The 20,685-nt window shown below is 35.3% G+C and overlaps 2 protein-coding genes across 2 annotated transcripts; both read right to left on the reverse strand.

Moving 5' to 3' along the window:
* Positions 1–210: 210 nt before the first annotated feature.
* Positions 211–1,764, reverse strand: LOC137932342 (raffinose invertase-like). Its single transcript, XM_068775945.1, has one exon. It carries the CDS (start codon positions 1,762–1,764, stop codon positions 211–213), a length of 1,554 nt encoding a protein of 517 aa, XP_068632046.1.
* Positions 1,765–5,721: 3,957 nt separating this feature from the next.
* Positions 5,722–19,881, reverse strand: LOC137932007 (sorting nexin-8-like). Its single transcript, XM_068775548.1, has 8 exons — positions 19,792–19,881; positions 18,897–19,117; positions 16,557–16,782; positions 14,497–14,602; positions 13,122–13,254; positions 11,159–11,260; positions 9,618–9,747; positions 5,722–7,825 (listed from the first exon to the last, which is right to left on the reverse strand). Exons 2-8 carry the CDS (start codon positions 19,100–19,102, stop codon positions 7,661–7,663), a joined length of 1,068 nt encoding a protein of 355 aa, XP_068631649.1. The 5' UTR covers positions 19,103–19,117; positions 19,792–19,881; the 3' UTR covers positions 5,722–7,660.
* Positions 19,882–20,685: the final 804 nt, after the last annotated feature.

A 20,685-nucleotide genomic window follows, 5' to 3' on the forward strand; every position in this document is an offset into this window, starting at 1 on the left:
AAAGAAAAACTGAAATATGTATGTCTGTCATACTTATATGCTATCAAAATGATAAATAACATATTGATTATAAATTTACATTTATATATAAATCATTAAGGTATTTTACAAGTTTGGGAGGTTTTTTTAAAAAAATATTAAATGTGTAAAAATAAATTTCTTTTATGATTAATTCATCGTCACGACCAATTTAGTTTATCGATAATTGACTTAAATAGTTGTTTCGGAATCAACTTTAAACTTATCTAATAGTTTCATTCTCTTCTTTGTATGTTTGGTCGGTTTCTTATTGTTGTGGCCAATGCTCCGTCGAAGCCTATACTGTAGGACATGCAGCTGAGTATCACCGGATACTCTGACGCGAATGTCCTTTTTTGGGTATATACGACTCGTGAATACCACTTCGCCTTCGCCACAGAACACTTCCACGGAGCTACCGTCTACGAAAATCCTCCAGTGAATGTAACCATTGGGCGACCACTCGGCTATCCTCACACCGTCAGTACCGCCCCGGTCTACGCTGACGTGAGCATGATCCGCGTGATAACCGATCGAGTACCTAGTATCGATACCCCACTCAAGAGTCAGACCGACGAACGAAACGATCGCACTCGAATTCACTATCAACTCGAATGACTTTGTACCAGCGTAGAACATTTCACCTGGACTGTACCACGCGTCTTCTAAAATCTCTGCCCGTAAGTCCACAATTTCTCTAACAGGCGTCATAATTAGACGACTTGACTCCGATAAACGGAGCTCCCGTACCATTGTCAACATACTCGCCCAACCGTCTTTGGACTCTGGAAACTCACTCCCCCACATACCCAACCATGCAATGAGCAATCTTCGACCGTCTTTAGCCAGCATGGTTTTTGCTGCGTAAAAATCATGTCCGTAATCCAATTCTGTGAAAGTCGCCGTGGATATTTCTAGATCCTCAAATTGGCCGAGCACGTAATCAAAATTTCCAACAACATATCCCGTCTGGTAAAGATTTCTAAACCTGTAACCCTCACTTTTAATGCCTTGAGCGGAGAAAATAAGAATGTGTTGGCCATCCATTGAGAACATATCCGGGTTCTCCCACATAGTCCCCATGTCGCCCATAGACTCCGCTATGGTGCCGTCCAATTTCCAATTAAACATGTCACCTGATGTATAAAGTATCAATTTTCCATTTCTTTCTCTTGACGTAGTTCCTATCATCATGTACCAGGTATTGCGAAATTTCCACACTCGAGGGTTCCTGAATTCGCCCACACCGTGTGGCGCTTCTCTTAAAATGGGGTTGTAGATATATTTTTGGAACACGACACCGTCTCCACTCAATGCCAAGTTTTGGGTTTGAAATGTTTCGTTATCAGCAAGAACAGTTCCAGTGTAAAACAGTGTGAGGTAATCATTGTGGACAAGAGCTGTTCCGGATTGACATCCGTGCATCTCGTAATATTCCTTTGGAACTATGGCTGGTGGAAAGTGGGTCCAATCGATAAGGTTCATGCTGACCGCGTGTCCCCAATGTATGTGGCCCCATTTGCCGTCATGGGGGTGGTATTGGAAGAACATATGGTACTGCCGCTTGAAGAACGTGAATCCGGTTGGATCGCTGACCCAACCTTTCGGTGATGATATGTGGTAAATAGGCCGGTACTTTTTCTTCACTACATTTTTGTTTTGTTTCACGTAGGCCTCGACGTTTGCGACGCTGCCGGCCAGTTCTAAGAGCACTACGCACAGCCACGGAAACCGCGAGAGTTCCATCCGGACTGGAGTTCGAACCGGTACTAACTCTCATCCCCGTGACGAAATGTTTTGACTAAGAAAAGAAAATAATAAAGACAATAGCCTGTTTATACATCAGTAGTTAACAGATAGAATGTTACCTAGACGCCAGTTGCGGATGCCTAAGGAAAACAATTACGCAATTTTTAGAACAATATATATTGTAAGAATGTTACATGCAACGCGGTAGTGCAACCCATAACAAATATTTGCATCTGACAAACTTTAATAAACAAAGTTTATATAACGATATAAATTGTCTTCACTAACCGGTGTAACAGACATTAAAGGTATATTACAATTTTGATAAAATTGTTAGTTTATAACAGAAAGGACTTCTGTGTCGAAATCATCATTTTTCTAATTTCTCGGAATCTCTAGGACAGTGATTCCCAAAGTGGTCTATATCGACCCCTAGGGGTCTATGACAACCTGCAAGGGGTCTACGTCAGCGAAAAAAAATTGGGGGTCCATGAAATGAATATGGGGGTCCACGATAGTGCATCTCAACACATACACTGATAGTATCTATTTACTTACATCATACTATCTTATAATATGAAAACATTTACATTACTTATAAATAATAATATAAAGAAACAGACTGGACATCATTAGCCGAGGAGATTTAAGATTAACCCTTACAAAATTGACGCCTAATGTTGATAATTTATTATTAAAGCATCAGGTTCATCCTTCTCACTAAAAATATTGACTTATTGCTTATGTTATTTTATTTATAGTTTATTTTATGTTTATTTAATATTACATATATTTTATAAAACAGAAAAAAATAATTATTTTGAGTAGTTTTAATTTAAATTCAATTAATAAATGTATAAATTAACATGTGTTTTTACTTTAAGTTTTTAACACTAAATTTCATTACAGTTAGAAATTTACAGGAAATCAGTACCAGGTAAGTAGGGGATCTACCCAACACGGAAAAACATGGCATAGACCCCTTGCACCCCGACACCCCGACACAAAAAAGTTTGGGGAACTCTGCTCTAAAATGTCCAATAAATAGATGATCTATATTTCCAATTGGACAGATTGGCCGCGATCTGCTTCTAGCGTTTTATAACGATCGTAACAAGGTTTTAATCATCCGTTTTCCTCACTGCACTTGCCTATCTGTGGTCTCCACTCCAGAAACTGAGAGCCCGAGAGGCTATATTTTCTATCTGCTATGTGGTCTGCTCATTGTCACTTCAACTTGCTAATCCGTTAGTCTATGTCGATTGTTTTTATTCATTTAGGGATATTCTCATTCCTGTTTCAATTTCGTTAAGGAATTCCGGCCATAGTCCACTCTATGGACCGCTGAGCAACTGTGAGCTCGCTTATGTGGTGGAATGAAGCCACATTATGTGCTGTAAATCATGACCATAAATCCTGATTATTTGATTTTATAATTTTATACCATTGAATATATTTTTTTTAATTTTATAAGACTGAATACATTTTTGTATCGAAAATATTGGATGCAGTAACAAAAATAATACGTAATGGCAGCGCCGAGGCGCCCGAATGAATCCTCCACAACCTCGCTTAGGTACAAGCTTAGCGCGGAATCTGTGACCTTTCATAAAAAAATCAAAAATATTTTAATAAGATTTTTTCCTAGAACAACTAACGGTTGCCCAAATGTATGCGAGCAGGTTTAAATTTTCTTGCAGTCCGCTAAGTTTTTTTATATAACATAAATTCTCTTGCTATTATGTGTTTGTAATCTGATATTTATAAAATTCTAAATAGTTGTATGATTTCGTTCCGCGAAAAAGTTTCCTCTTTATAAAAGGTTGAAAATCATATCATAATGGGCGAATAAGCCGGATAGCTGCATATCCATTTGCCAGTGAAAATAGAAACTATTTTTCCTATATCAATTTATTTATTAATAAAAATGTCTTTAAAATCACTCAACAAAAACAGATTTAATCAAACAAGAGACGTTTTAAGATGCCATCAGGTTAAACAAAAGATAGATAAAGAAAACCCACTTCTGTGATATTCTTCGGTAATTTCGTCTATTATCACAGCAAACATGCAACAATTTATTAAATGTAAATCATAATATAATTGGAAAAGATTAATTGTTTATTTCTGTTTACATTCCAGGAAAACGTTTCGCGAACGTGTCTGGCTTGAAAGTGTTTTCTAAAAACAAATGACGTCAAATAAGGTAAGAAATTTAACAGGCGATAGTTTATATGGCATGATGTTATTAGCTGTTTAAAATATAAAATCGCTACAAAATAAATCGTAATCCGATAGTTCTATTAAATAAAAATAAACTCTTAATATTATAACCATGATAGTATTGTCTTTATTAAGAATGTAAATAGTTGAAGAATTTCTTATTCATTCAAAAGAAAACCGTGGCGTTAGCGACGTCTTTTTTAATCAAAACTATTAAGATTAATATAACTCAACAATCGGCTTCTTAACCAACAGAGATTCATTAAAAATATTGTAGAAAGTCAATATATAATAATAATTAACCTTGTAGGAGCAATTATATTATTTGTATACCAATTTAAAATAACAGACTTAATGATCGTGCCAAATAGTCTGAGAGCCCGCGACGTCCAGACCTTCGTTATATTATAAAAGCTGAGAATTCTTCTATATACGTCCCTTACACATGTATAAGCAAACCCAGCCTATACAACCTGGGTCGCGGTGGCTTTAGCAGGTAACAGGTAGTAAAGGTGAGTAAAATTGTGTTTCAAATTTGTGATAGTATAAAACTTAGTTTTCATTTATTTTAACTTACAATAATGTAGAAACCCTCGTCTATTGGCGGACACTTAGAACGGTAACAACCCCTTTCCAGACCCCCTAACAGTGTAATTATTTATAAATCTACTTTCATCATAGTATAAAATCTGACTTTTATATATGTTATTCAGAAAACTATACGAATAATGTTTCCACAATCACCAGTCACTTTCGATGGTTCCCCTATCTTCCCAGACACATTGAAGTCCACCTGTTATCTGCCAAAGCCACCGCGAACCAGGTTGTATAGGCTGGGCTTGCTTATACCTGTATAGGGGACATATATACAAGAATTTTTAGCTTTTATAATATAACGAGGGTCTGGGCGTCGCGGGCTCTCACTCTAAAAGAGAAATATTGTACCTGAGACGCTGTTGTCAATTGTCTAAATAGATGTCTGAGTAAAGATTTCTATAAAGCTGTATACTGAAGGAAAGCTGACAGCTGGCGACGATCTACCAGCGCTTATCGGAATCAGCCAGCGCGAGTAATCTGCGCTGGTAACATACCGAGGTAGCCAGGATATCTACGCACATTTCATTATCGAATGGTTTTCTGTTCTATGTGATCGAAGTACTTGAGGATTTTACACAATCAAACTGTGGGTAGTCGTGTATTTATTCTGAAGTCTTTGAAGATAGATAAATTGATGTAACGCGCTCGTTAGGAGATTCTAAACATTTGGATCACATTTCAAATGCGTCTATCAAATAATACATATATATAAAATTAGATATTTCTTCTGAAAATTGTTGTTTTACCCACTGTGATGTTCCACAAACATTGAATTGAAATAAAACACATAAAATCGTTACATTTGTTTATTTATAATTATGCTTATACAATCTATGCTATAAACTCGACATATAATTGACATAGTAACATATTATTACGCTTTATATGAAATTCTGGTATATCACAGATGTCATATCATTTGGTTATATTATTCATGAAATTAATAAAATATATATCTGAACGTAACCGCTGCCAAACTTCGTTTATAATACCTATGTAAAACGATACATTAGTTCCGTGTTATAGAAAACGAAAAAATAATTAAAAAGAAAAAATATATTTAGTTTTAGTAGAAAACAATTGGCACAATGAACAGAAGTACACAACATATAAATTGTACAAATTGCTATAAATTTCAAAGTATAGAAATCGTTTTTTTCTTTTTAGCCCATATACGCCCCACTGCAAGGCAAAAGCCTCCTTCAAAGATATCTATGGGCGAAGCCTATCTATATACCATAATCGCCACGCCTGGCAGGCGGGTTGGCGATTGCAATGTGATATTATGGTACGCAGATGACGCTGCTTTGAGCAGTGGAAATTTCATATAATTAATACTTTGTGTGTAAATGTGAATTATATAAGATTACATCCCGGAAATCGAACCGACGATCGCAAATCTCAGTCTTCTACCTTTGGGTAATATCATTGCTCGGTGTACAGAAATATAATGAGGGAATTCGCGGTATAGGAGGGAACGCTTGTTAAAGAACCGTGTTATGGGGGGTTGCGGTGAATATATACACTGGCTTGATTGCACTGTGAAATCGTGTAATTCTTTAAATTTGATTCTTGTAGGGTAGACATATATTTTGTAAATATTGATTATCAAAAGTAAAAAGTAATTGTTGTGGGTAGTCGAATATTTAGAAGTTTTATTGCTGACGGAACAAAGACGAGTGTTGTTGCTTGAATCGCCGGGGCGTTCGGAACCAAAGACATTACGCGTAGAAAATAAGATTTTTTTTGTTGTTTTGTTTTTGTTTGTGGTGATGTTATTTATTTATCATAACATATAAACATATAAAATTGGTATAAAACATACAATATCGAAAAAAATATATTTTCTTTCATGAAATAACAAATTCTAAAATAATTAAAATAACATTAATACAATCAATTTTATTCATACTCCTTTAAAGTTAATATCTATTTGTTTTAATTAAAATAATGACATTTGCATAAAAAATTGGTCCTTGTCAAATCTTTGAATAGATAATTACTTATATTACTATTAATTATAATTCCAACTGTCTTTGTATGAGTATGTATAAACCAACTTAAAGATCTAAAATTATATTACGTATATTTTATATTCCATTACCATCTTAAAATAAAACTTGAATAAATGGCATGCTAAATACGATATAATTCTCCTTAACCTAACTAGGTAACCTTTAGATATAATTAGAAATACGTAAAAGCACCAGTTATGTACTAAATGAGTTTATATATAAGGAGAACCGGAAAGTAATGTCGCTTTCTTAAGTTAAATTCACACGGCTACATTATTAACAAGTTTTTATTTCTAATCAACAATATATTCACCTTTTGCCACCTAGTGTACAAATTTTCAATGCCGGAGTTGTAACCAATCACGTTTTTCTGTAAAATATATTGACATAAACAACTTTACTTTTCGGTCCCTTTAATAATATATATTTACGTTTATATTCAAATTATTATTTATTACAATATTAACCCATAAAACATATATTCTCAAATTGTCAACGTCTAGTTTTAATTTAATTTAAAAAATGTCAGTCTTAATAAATATAACTATAGATAATAAATATAGCGGTTTCGCTAGCATTAGTCAAATATACGTGTTACTAAGCTTTATCTTATTGAATGTTAATTTGGACGTAAGAGCACAAATATAGTACAATACGAACTCCCCATGCATATGCTATGACATATCTAATACGAATGAGCGGTTTTCTTATATAATTATTGAGTGTGTGCGTTTTATAATCAAACTTTGCAATCGTGATTTACGAACGCAGCAGTTCTTAACCACTTAATTAACACTTATTATCAGTTAATAATAAAAAATATTAAATTTAAAATTCGACAAATATACATATAATAAACTTTTCATATATTTTTAGTAGTTTAACATTGCTGCCAAGAGATGTCGCTGCACGGTGTTATACTCTACTGAATGTAATATGAACCTCAGAGGCCCGATGTTACCTCACTGGATTAGGTTTGGCATATGTTTGAATGCCATGTGACACTTGGATGTAGTGTTTGCGAGCTACATCGTGACGTCACCGAGTACGAAGTTACTTTAGTGTGTGCGTCGTGACGTCACAGGGTGCGATGGCCGTGCGAGCGCCGCGTGCAGGCCCGCCCACATGGCGGCCACGCGCGAATGTGCAGCTCCACGCGTGCGTAGCAACTCGTGCAGTGATTCCAGGGCTGCTAGAGCATACGCACGCGCCACGCGACTCTCCTAGAAGAAAATCACAAAATACTAGGAAGACCAGTTGATTTACACAAAATAAAACTGAGATTAGATTAGGTTAGCTGTATGTGTGGCGATCCCTGACCGAGAGATACCACAGACCCCCGCATAACGCAGGGGGCGATCCCCGGGGGGTTTTAGTGGGTAGAAATCCCACATAACGGTATTCTCCCCTCAGAGGCAGGGTATGTCGAACATCCGGAAAATTTGTCCCCGTGAAACCAAATGTGACATGTTTTTCCTATACCGTACGATTTATCCCAGAAAAATTCAAATTTCAGAAAATTCAAAATAGTCATAACTCCAACTTTCTTCCCCATTTTTTTAACCCTTTCAGGACCATAAGGTTACGGTACCTTATTTAATTAATTTAGCTAGATGTAATGAATTAATAGGCATCCTAAAAACATAATTTATACTAAAATATCAAAAAAGTTTTACATTTTTGTTGGAAATTTATGGGACAAATATGTCCCTATGGTCGCTAAGGGTTACTTTCTACTTAAACTCTAAATTTTGGTTTACTTGTTGGTAAGTCTGTTTTGTTGTAAATAATGTACATTTGTTACTTAGTGTACTTTTTTTTACTTGTTTATGAATAATATAAATATAATAGAGCAAGTTATTTGTGGTAAACGGCGAAACAATTCCTGTTGTTAGATGATTGGTTAGTGATTAGATGGATTGTTTTTTTGAGACGTTGAAGGTTCAGGTGATTCTTGCCGTTGAAGAGTCGTCGTCTCTTCAACCTCGACATCAAATACCCCTTGGTCATCATCCTGTACTAGAAGTCTTTGGTCTTCGTCATCAAGCACTAAGTCATCTTCCTCATCGCTATTGTCGCCCACAAAAATTTGAAGATAATTATTTTTTCGAAGGTCAAAAACTCCATGTCCCTTACGAAACATATTCTGAGAAAAATATGAGTAAGAAAATGATAGCATTTTGGTATATCACCAGGCCAAAAGTTAAGAAATTCCGTATAAAAAGTATCCCTTTACGCCGACAGGGACATCCGTGTCCCATAATCTTTATAACGATTTATCACAGAATACAACATAAATACATTACTACTGAATATTTAGAATAACAATTTATTTACCAGGTAATGATAATTTGACACTGTAAAAACTTGAAAAGCACTTTTACAATATCAATTATTTATTCCAAACAGCAGATCATTCGCGCTAAAAGAACTCTAACGTTCCGATGACGATAAACAACAAACGGTGTTAGTTATCCTATATTGCCAGTAAAAAATAATAAAAAGGTACTTTCCGAAATATTAAAACAAAAAAATAATTTACAATGGTTACGTAAATATTTAATTAATCCATGATTTTTGCTTGGGACACCGGCGTCCCCGTGGTCGTGAAAGGGTTAAACATCATAACTTAAATGTGTACCCTCTAAACATACACACTCCACGAATTTAGTCCGCAAATTTATCAAAACTTATTCATTCATCGTAAATGTAGTAATTGAGCTGGGCAATTGCCGTCGATTTATTGATGAAAAACATGTCTCTATATGATTCCAGAGAAAAACAATCTTGTGGCTTTATATATGAATTTCAGGAGCACCATGGAATATTCGTTGTCTCGATATTCACTAAATATTTCAAGCAAGTTGAAGTAACAGTGGGTAAGCCATATATCATGTAGAACAGATAGCTTTTGAAGACTTGAGATTATTATTCTTTCAAGAATCCATGAGGATGTTCAGCTCATGTTTTCGATGTTTTTGCCAGCGACCTGGAAAAGCTGTGAATGCTACGTACCTGGGCACAACAGGCAAGCGCGTAGCGGTGCCGGCGACGAAGTAGGCTCGCGGCCGCCGAGTGTGTCTGAGCCGCCGCGGCTGCTGCGCGCTCCCCGTGCAGGCCACGGGTTAGACGCGCACACAGTTCCCTGCAAACAAGCCCATCCTGTATTATATATTTTAACTTAAAATAAATTAACCCTTTCGTTACCAGCGCCGGAGTTAGCCGGCATCCACCTTGTATTGTGGATTTATATGTAGATCCCTGTTTTAAGATTTATCACAGTCAAGTAAATTACTAAGTATTATCCTAACTTCAATTTTTAATTAATATACCAATAAAATCTTTAAATATGTTACACAAATGAGAAAATTCGAACATCAGATTACTGCCATGCAATGTGCACACAGGCCCGGTTCAGTAATGTCACTTCGGCGGAACGGATTGCGGTAAGGAAAGAGTTGATACTCACACCAATCGATGTGATAAGTAGTAGTAGTAGAAGTGAAGAGAGACCGTTATACTATAATATGCGAAAGAATGCAGTCATATAAACACACTCTCACACGTTTAATTTGAGTAATTTTTCGTTAGCCGGACGCAAATTTCTAATAAGTTTTTTGTTTCAGAGAAAATTATCTTTTCGTTCAGGGCTGACCTACCCTCCCTTTTTATTTCGAAAGGATAATCTCTCTCATATATGCTTGGTTTCGGTTGAAGTTGATATTGTTAGCCCGGGGGCTTTTACAACTTCATCGAAACTGAGTTCACGGAGCAAAAGGATCCGTGAATTTAAAAAACAGAAGCTAGACAAACGCATTCCAGTTGTACGATGACGTTCGCAAATGGTAAACCGCTCTACCCGAGTAGAGCTGTGTAGTGTTGATGTTGTATATATGCGGCTTGGGATATCTCATGTGCGGTTTCTATCCACTTGACGATTGCCCACTGCGAGGAAATATTAAGGGACTTTGGAAACATTCAGTGACTTTTTTATTCTTACCACAGGTCCATGCACTATGTAATTATAGATAACCCGTCCTTGGGTATGGGTTGTTTATGCTACCCTCGTGGTGCGATGAAAACTGTGTGCTCGTGGTGTTCGAGACTCCAACTCGCTAATAATAAGGGGAGGGGGAGCAATGTCCCCTCTTAAAGATAAGCGGTTTAAAGATGGGCGGATGTTCATGACTAACCTAACTTGTGATTTTTCCTTACGAGAGAATCCTGTAGATGTTAAAGAAATCCATGTAGTAATTACGAATTGAAATTGTAAAAAAATTGTTCCTGTTTGGTGGGCAAGTATCTGAGAACGTTACTCTTGGTGAAATAATATAAACTTCATACTGTATATAATTAGTGTTCGACATTGTTGGATGACCATCTGTTATTTCTCCTTCCTTCCGGTTGCCACATCCTGTTCCTAATTTAAATAAATGCAGCCGCTATAAATATTAGATAATATTTATATGAGAATATTGCTACTCACCACCTAAAGAATACCCGGGACACTAATAAATTACAGCATATACCACAGATTATAAATCAGAAATGCATACCTGTACGCTCCAAGCGCGTCCAAGGCGAGAAGCACTTTGCTGCCTGATCCATCTTCATAGTCGACCTCTTCTATTGGCGACTCGCACATCGTTGTAGCTAAACTGTCAATTTTTATTATAAGAGTAAACCATAGACAAAAGCAATGTCACTTAAGAAGACACTTGACGTTTGACTGACAGAAACGAACGAAGTTACTCGTATATTATTACGTTTTATATAAAGGTCCACATAACCTAAAGTAAATATATTATTTTTAAGTAGACACATATGTAAACATCTAATTATTAAAAAGTTATTATTGAGATTGAATGAACGTAAATTGTTTGTGGATATATAAATAACGACCCTTGAACTCGACAAGAGAATTGTCGTTACGATGATTTCTTAACACTTTGTTACGATGTCAGTTCAATGTAAGAAGATCGCCTGAAATTGTGTCGTATAGTCTAATCTAGTCATTACGCTCTTAAAATACACTATTGTGGCAACACTACGCACGAGCGCTGACGGCGGAATGAAAGAAAAAAGCGGCCGATACTCCGCCCCTACCGCCCCGCGCATACCTAAGGCGCGGAACAGCGGTTTCGGTAACATAACAGTAATCAGTTGTTCATGTCTTTGTTTCTGTTACGAAATCTTTGTGTAATACGAGGGTCAAACTGAAAGTTCTTAGAAAATCAAAAACTAAGCATTCTAGCAAGTTATTAGTTTTATTATAACTTTTCAAAATAGCGTCCATTTACATCAATACATCGCTGCATTCGATGGAACCATTGAGAAAAGCACCTTGCCCACTCGGCCTTAGGGGTCTCTTCGACGGCGTTTTGAAACGCAGCCACTGCTTCTTCGGCGTCCATAAATTGTTTTCCTCGAAGTTTTTCTTTTATTTTCGGGAATAAATAAAAATCGCAGGGTGCGAGGTCGGGGCTATACGGCGGGTGACCCAGTAATTCCACGTCTGAGGTCGCCAAATAGTCGATCGTTTGCCTGGCGGTGTGCGACGAGGCATTGTCGTGATGAAGGAGGATCCTGCTGCGAGGTCGTTTCTCTCGAACTTTTTCCAAGACAAGTGGCAAACAGTTGTTAGTGTACCACTCTGCATTAACCGTTTTCTGATCCTCTAAGACAACTGTCGCGTAATGACCTGTCTTTCCGAAGAACGAGGCCACCATCTTTTTTCCAACACTTCGACCTCTCTTCACTTTAGTTGGCAACTCTTCGGAAGGAAACACCCACTGAGCAGACTGTCTTTTGGTTTCCGGATCATAACAGTAAATCCAGCTTTCGTCACCCGTTAGTATGTCGAACACAGCATTTGAGTCACCTCCGTTAAATTTTTGGATCATTTCTCGGCACCAATCAACACGGCGGAGTTTTTGAGCCTCGGTCAAATTATGCGGTATCCAGCGGGCACAAAGCTTCCTGACCGCTAAATGATCATGGAGGATTTTGTGCACTTGACTCATACCTATGCCTAGACTTGTCCGAATCTGCTGATAGGTCACTCTTTTGTCAGTCTCTATTATACGCCGCACAACACTGATATTGTCTTCAGTCGTCGCTGTAGAAGGCCGTCCCTCACGCAAATCATCGGTGAGATTAGTTCGACCACGTTTGAATTCATTAAACCAGTTGTAAACTGTGGCACGAGATGGGGCTTCATCGTGAAAAGCCAATCGAAGTCTATCATAACTTTCTTGTTGACTTATATGACATCGAAAGTCATCAAAAATCATTGCACGAAAATTTTCTCGGCTTAAATTCATTCTGACGTGTACAGACAATTTTCAATTTGTCGCCAAATCGTAAAACAAATGACAAATGAATGAAATGTATACTCAATATTATTGGTAAAGAGTTCTATTTTCAAAATTTAAACTTATTTTTTTAATATAATGCTTTTAAGTTGCCAGTTCTAAAAACTTTCAGTTTGGCCCTCGTAGTGAAAGATGAAAGACTTACTCGGCGGCGGACTTAATGGCGTTACGGACCGTGAGCCAGCGTGAGCAGTCAGCTGGTGCAGGACTTGCCAACGCACCCAGCGCTGCGCCCAGCTCACGAACATCTGCACGTTCCGCCTCACATCGCCCCTCCACTGCCGATAAAATACAACTATAAACATACCTTCGTTCTCTCTGCTAGTTTCCTTTGCAGCTGGAAATCGTAGCTCTTGTCTTCTTCGATCAGCTGTTTCTGTCGCTTGCAGCAATTATTGGTAACTCCAACTTCTACAATATCTGATCTGACCACACTGGACTTCGCTCTTTTGATTTCTTTTCTTCAACATACCCAATCTCTACATATGTAGGCTTTCGAATTTATGTTGATAAGACGAAATTACGACTTTTAATTTTTTAGAGACGCTACGCTTTAGTATTCGACAATATTTATATCTGGGACAAACCGTTTGGATTAAATACCACTTCGAGAAAAAGATCACTCCAACTTGGACGGGAAAGCTCCGAAACTTTCGTTTAGAATACCGTAATATCTGACGACAAATGTCATTGACCGATGTGTTTTGCCGGTAAAGTATTATGAAATGTACGATGGGCCATATAAGAAGGCACAATGTTACTCAGAGAGCAATGGAGAGGTCATTGCACGAAGTTTCGCTGCTCGATCTAATCAGAACTGGTGAGATCCGCAGAAGAACGAACGTCACCTAGGTAGCTCGAAATGTTATTCGTTTAAAGTGGTAGGGTGCGAAGCATATCGCTCTTGCAGCCGACCGTCATAGACTGGAAGGATCTCAAATTGCGAACACGAGCTTTTAAACGCGAATATTTCCCGATTTTGTACTAGTTATGTAGGCTGCCCCGACATACTACTGCCAGAAGTGATTGGCCTGTCCTATATCAACAAGTAAAATAAATTAATATAATATGTTTCCGAGTGATTACTTTAACAGAACGTGAAAATATTGTATATTTTTTTTGGAAATAAACCGATGCAGCAAATAAACGTCAATATCAATTTGTACCGTGAACAGTCAAACGCGCGAAGTTCAAAGCTAACTGTCATACGTGCGAAGTTCAAAGCGAACTGTCAAACGCATGAAGTTCAAAGCGAACTGTCAAACGCATGAAGTTCAAAGTGAACTGTCAAACTCACGAATTTTAAAGCGAGCTGTCAAAAGCGCGAAGTTCAAAGCGAACTGTCAAACGCATGAAGTTTGAATAGCCATCGTATTTTCTTTATTTCTACAAGTTAATGCGGATTATCCTTTTTTTTCATTTATTCAAGTCGTTTTTAAGTTAGTATAGGACCAAAAGAAACAGTAATTGGTTTAACTAATTGATATATGTAGAGAATAGTAAACTGTATATTAACAGACCTCTTTCGAAGATTTTGAACAATCTGTTCAGTCCCAACTGCACCAAACGCAACTGTTCTTGCTCCGACACAAAGGCAGCTTGCATCTCGTCTATTGTCATTTGACCCTACAAGAAAAAACACCATTAAACTTATTGACTTTACACTAAACACGAGAATAGTATATTAACTAAATTTAACATACAAGTCTAAGAAATATGTCGAACATTAAAATTCCATTGGATAAGACATGCAAAGAGCAGAACGCCGGGAGTAAGGATAGAATATATACTTACTGCAAAATTTAGTTATTGCGACTAAGGCATGGTTGCACAGACTTATTAAGACTAAGGGCTACTCGGGCAAATCATGAACTGATAGCGGGCCGGCCGCCAGAAGTATAGGGAATTAATTTTTTTTAGTTTTATTCTGTAATAGAATTCAATATTTTTCGAATGTACGAGAGTATTATTTTTGCTGTCGGCGGGCCACTAGTAATCGACCGGCGGGCCGCGGTCTGTGCATCCATTCAACGTTAAACATGCGTTCTGTGTTCATGCTTATTATAAAATAACTAATCGATTTTTTTTATCCGCTGAACTTAATATCTCTCCCTGTATATTGCTCTATGTTACAGTTGCCTTTTAACTGAACAGTAACTTAACGCGAAGGCTGCTCAGGAACTACGGCTTGAGCCATTATATTATACATTTCACTGTATTGATATGCCATCAAGCTTAGGTCGAGTTGAACATTCCACGCTATTGATAATATATTTTTATTGTCAAATGATTTAAAAGAATATCATTTCAAAAAGTTTAAACAACGACCGAAAAGAAAAGGATACGATGCGAAATAACAAAACGTTGCTAGATGAATTAACATAAAAGATGAAGACAGGATTCATATTTAATAGTACATGTTGTCATAAAGTGTCAAACCAGTTGGCATACGTAGTTAGCGGTAGTTATGGAGTTAAATTTGCCGTATAAAAGCCAACAACGATTGCCTCTCTTGTATGGACCTATTTATTATGTACTTAAACAAACTTAACCCCTTGGTCTACACGATATCTGCCAATTGCGCGAGCTATAGTAAACAAGATAATCGCGCGTCGTGCCATTCATCTGTTCAGCCGTACCTGAACCGGCGCAAAATGTGTACCTTTCATGACACATGTTTTTCAGAGCAATGAAAATAATTGTGAAATAATAAACAATGTTTAGATACGAATAGTAATTTTTAGACGTCTATGGTGCGTTCATAATCAATTAATCAGTTGACAAAAATAATACGCGGCATCTTATGCACCGATTCCGCACCAAGTGCCCGACTCGTGGCTTTTATGGCACAAATTCTTAACCACGAGTCTGACTCTTGGCATTAGTTTATGGCACAAATTCTTTACCACGAGTTAGAACCGTGGTTTTCGCTTATGGCACAAATTTTTCACCATGAGTCAAACTCGTGATTATAGGCCAAAGGGTTAATAGTTATATTTTACATTGGTTTTCTTCTGAAGTATAAATTACTTCTACTAAATAGATTTTATATTGTAACTCCATTACGTCATCGTTAGCGGCGCATCGAAAAAGGGAATTCCACTAAAATATAATTATTATTATATATGCATCGAAAGAGAGCGCTCTACAATAATTCTCGAATTGTAATTGGCTGACGATTTTCATTGGTTGAACATTGTTTTCATAGTTTAAGATCGGTATAAATATGGGCTAAACTTGATGAATATACAAATGATGAAGCTGTAAAAGCCAAAACGGCTAACAGCGCGCATCAACATTAGAATATAGCCATAGCCAGAATATACACATATCTAGTTCACGGACCCTTCCGCTCCGTGAACTCAGTACGGGATAAGCTGTAAAAGCCTTAGGGCTAACAGCATTAACATCATCAGAAACAATTCATGAATATACACACTTCAACTTCGGGTTTTGTGTTGTTTTTACCTCCAAGATCAAATATTATAATATTTCCTAATATTGTCCCAAAGAAAAAAAAGTAGAATTCTAATTTTTCACATTGCAAACATGTCTAGAAGATAAAACGAAGAATACTTACAGGAGGGTCGTCCTGTGTGCCTGCTAGTATGAATTCATCATGCTTCGGTTTGTCCAGACGTAAAGACGACTCGCACAGGAAAATCCTCAAGTCGGCGTCGTGCGCCAACACCGGATGCCGTGCGACTAGGGTTAGCCATCGCTGAAGCGCTGCCCGACGCCGCTGCAAGAACAACGGACTGCCGCCGCCTACAACGACACGTTTTGGCGGCAAACGGCATACAGCTCTAGAATACATCGAATGCAATAACATTTTAAAAAAAGAACAAAAATTATGACTTCTCCATATAATCGGGTAATCATAAAAAAACCTTATTTTATTTTTGCCGTTCCCTATACATTTACTTCTATTATTTAATTTATACAACGTTTACCTTTTATTCAAATTCATCGCCATGAAACCTTTTTGCTTTTTTTTTCTAAAGTCGCTGCAAGCACAACGACCTGCCATTGTCTACAATGATACGTTTTGGCGGCAAATGTCACACAGCTCATACATGAAATACAACATCACTAAAATACCTTAACAATTATTTCGTATTTAAGAAAAGCTTTCTATCTTCTTTTTTGCTGTACCCTGCAACTTGATTAATTTATACAAGGTTTTGCTTCTACACAAAAAATATTTTTTGACATGAAACCTTTTTAAGTTTCTTTTTTTTTCTAAGGTTGTATTTGTGACATCGCTAAGATGAACTACCGCCACTTACGACACGTTTTGGCGCCAAAAGGTACACAGCTTTAAAATACATCAATAGCGATCCCTTGAAAAAAAAATAACCGAAATTATAACTACTCTTAATTATAATTTTGTAAACATAAAAGATCTTCCTATATTTTTTTTGTCACGCCCTATATATTGATTGATAGATTTATACATTTTGCTTTGATACAAGTTTATAGACATAAAACCATTTTGCTCGTTTTGTGTTATTTTGTTTTGGCGACTAAAGCACACACTTCTAAAATACATCGAAACAGATTGTTAAGAAAAAATAAACAAATATTTTGACCTTTAATAGCCTGATTTAAGAAAGTGATTTTTTTAATATTACTGTGTTTGCTTGAGGGTCTAGATGAAGGGAAAAATAGATTTTTTTTTTAATTTCGTTGAGAAGAATATTATACAACAGTAAAATATGTACGGCCAACCTATAAAAAACTAATAGTAATGTGAACATTCGATTTAAAAGATTGGCATCAAAATTGAAACTCTAGGCTATTAAGAGGTAACTACTATACATAAATTTGTAGTTCTCATCTTCATTTCTTTTTAGGGCAGATAATAAACAATAATAAATCCATTTATTTTTGGATAGGCTGTGCCATATATTAACTGATAACAAATGAGCCATTCATTCACATCTTTAAAACTTTTACACTTATTTTAAATCAACCTTTATACAAATTTTATTTAAATTTTACATCATATTTAATCGACAATTTTTTTTCTCATTATCATTCCTATCCACACTATCGAGAAACATTTGAAAATGGAAGTGGATTTATTTTAATAAGAATTCCTACAATTCATTTATAACTTATTATATTAAAATTAAATTATTAATTGATTTTAGTAAAGTTTAAAATTTAGTTATAATTAATTAAAAAATTATTAATAATAAAATTTAAAATTCAAAAGAATTGCTATTAAAAGATTAATTCATAATATTGTAACTACTCTGATATCAATTAATATCTATAACAAAAATATCTTTAACATACTATAATGGGTGTATATTCATATACAGGCTAACAGATGTTGGGCAAACATTTTTTATCAACATTCAAGGTCAAAACAAATGATAGCAACAATGTAAAGACCACAAAAATGTTTTTTCTTACATTAGCTTTTAATATTCAGAATAAATTATATGCTAATAAGAGATATTTGAATGCATGTTTACCTAAAGTTGAAGTGTTGACTTATTAGGCTCATGTAACTTGACATATTTAATATTAAAAAAAAATAAGGTTCAAACAATTTACCAATGTTAACCAATTGTTGGAAAATGGGTAGATAAACATGCAGCTATAGATATATATATTTCCACTGATAATCATGTATGGAAAGTATATTATAGAGATTCTTTAAAATTTAATTCCAAAATGCAATGGCGCTTTTCATAGTTGTGGTTAGGGAGGAATTTATTTATATTTCCATTTTTGGCATATCTTAAAAAATATCCCTATTTTCCCTAAAAAATATTTTCTGTGACCATCTAAAATTGGTATATTTAATTATTTTATAATAAGAAGTGTTTGAATTTTCAAGTGCTTTTTGGTGGCCATAAATCATATCATAAAATCCTTAAAAAGATATTTATCTAAAATTATTTACCGATATGGATATTTCACACAAAACACATCACACAGCTGAACAAATTCATTGTATCTTCTTGTAACAGTTGTACCATGTCTTCTCGAGCTGACATAATATTCACAATGTTTCAATATCAATCCCTTCCGTTCTGGAACAAGTTCTACACTTATGACATCAGTTGCCTCCAAGTCTTCAAAAGTCACTATTTCTGTATCATTTGTCATAGCCACTGTTTTTAGCTGAAATAAAAAGCAAACTAGCAAAACATACTTTCATTTTAAATATATATTTATAGAATAATTATAGTATATAGGTTAACAGTAATAACATACATAAGTTTACTATATACAAATGTGCATTCTATTCCATGTACAACAGAAAATTTAAAAAGATTTATATCATTTCAAATCAACAAAAAGGCAAATAAAGTAGAGCAAATATTTAATTAACAATTAATTATTTACAAAAGCTAAGGAAGTTATTGATATTCACAACTATGTTACAGAAATTTCATAATGTAAAGAGGGCTAAGGTTTTCCATAAAAAAAAACAAATATTTAATAAAACAATATGAAAAACAATAAGAAACAATAAAATCATAACTTTAAAAGTTTATGCTGAGGTAGAATAAATAGAGTAATAATTAACATAAAATTGCTATAAGACGTAAATAAAATATTGTATAATTAGGTGAAATGATTAATACAACTTTAAAAAAGAATAAAATTATATAATTTTTGTTATTGGCATTGTGATAAAATTAATAAACAAAATTAAAAAAAACTTCATATTTAAAGTGTAGTAAAAGAAATAATTCTAAAGAACGAATAATTCTAAAAAAGACATTACATTTAGTGTTATATGTATAATTCTTTATATTACATCTGAGTCCAAATAAAAAAGAAATACTTACACCAAGTTTTTGTTAAGTCAGTTTTTAATCAATTGGAACTAAGTTATAACTAAGTAATGAATTTGCAACTTGCAGATCGTGGTATGAATCAATTTCTAAGCTTTGTCGGGCACTCACTTCGAAGACGGTACAACTGTACATGAATAGCAACAAATATATTATTTTTTGAAACGCTCTCAACACTATAACTAAAATAAAGTTAAATAAAAGTATCTCAAAAGTAAAATCCGCCAGCGCGGAAAAGTTCTGTCGCGTTCGGAAACTCTGTTCCGGAAATAGATATAAAATGAAAATCCAAATGTCAAAATCAAAAAGCTTGAAAGTTATATGAAACCTAAATAATTATCCCTTATTGTTACATCAAACTATGTACATACTTATTGTTTTGTAGTAAACCCTTCTGAATCAAATTTACTCTTGATATGTAAAAAGCACCAGTTTCTATTAACTCGCCACTCCAATCTTGTCTACGCGGTCTTCTGTTATAGTCAAAATTTAAAGGAATGATATTTCCGTTTTCAGATTTCCACCGAAGCTTGTAACTTCTACAATATGAACTAAATTATAGACAATTATCATATTATTTAACATTGTAACACGAAAGCAACTTACCTTGATGCTGAAAACACACAATCATAAGGTTTTGGATAGTTCAGTTTTTTTATAGCCCTTTGTAAATCTGAATGCCAAATAAACGGAGAAGTAGCCTGTAACAAAACCACTACCTTGACCAGTGGCTTAGACGTAATAAATTCCTGTACACCCCAAATAGACGGCGCAAAATCAGAAGCCGATAAAGAGCTGCGACGAAATACTAAAGCATCATCTAAAAAAATATTAATTTCAAAATATGTATAACCCAGTTAAATAAATTTTACTATATGCAGTACGATA

This window comes from Battus philenor, unplaced genomic scaffold, assembly GCF_028537555.1.
Source record: "Battus philenor isolate CCGP_79_NKW_IND1 unplaced genomic scaffold, ilBatPhil1.0.hap1 SCAF_9, whole genome shotgun sequence".
NCBI classification, from domain to species: Eukaryota; Metazoa; Arthropoda; class Insecta; order Lepidoptera; family Papilionidae; genus Battus; species Battus philenor.

Bases quoted from the DNA above. Each gene is read 5' to 3' on its own strand.
- LOC137932342 (XM_068775945.1), bottom strand. From the start codon at position 1,764: ATGGAACTCTCGCGGTTTCCGTGGCTGTGCGTAGTGCTCTTAGAACTG.
- LOC137932007 (XM_068775548.1), bottom strand. From the start codon at position 19,102: ATGACAAATGATACAGAAATAGTGACTTTTGAAGACTTGGAGGCAACT. The intron at 14,603-16,556 runs GTAAGTATTCTT...TTTTTCTTGTAG, and splicing joins GCACACAGGACGACCCTCCT to GGTCAAATGACAATAGACGA. The intron at 9,748-11,158 runs GTATGCATTTCT...GCTTGTTTGCAG, and splicing joins GACGCGCTTGGAGCGTACAG to GGAACTGTGTGCGCGTCTAA.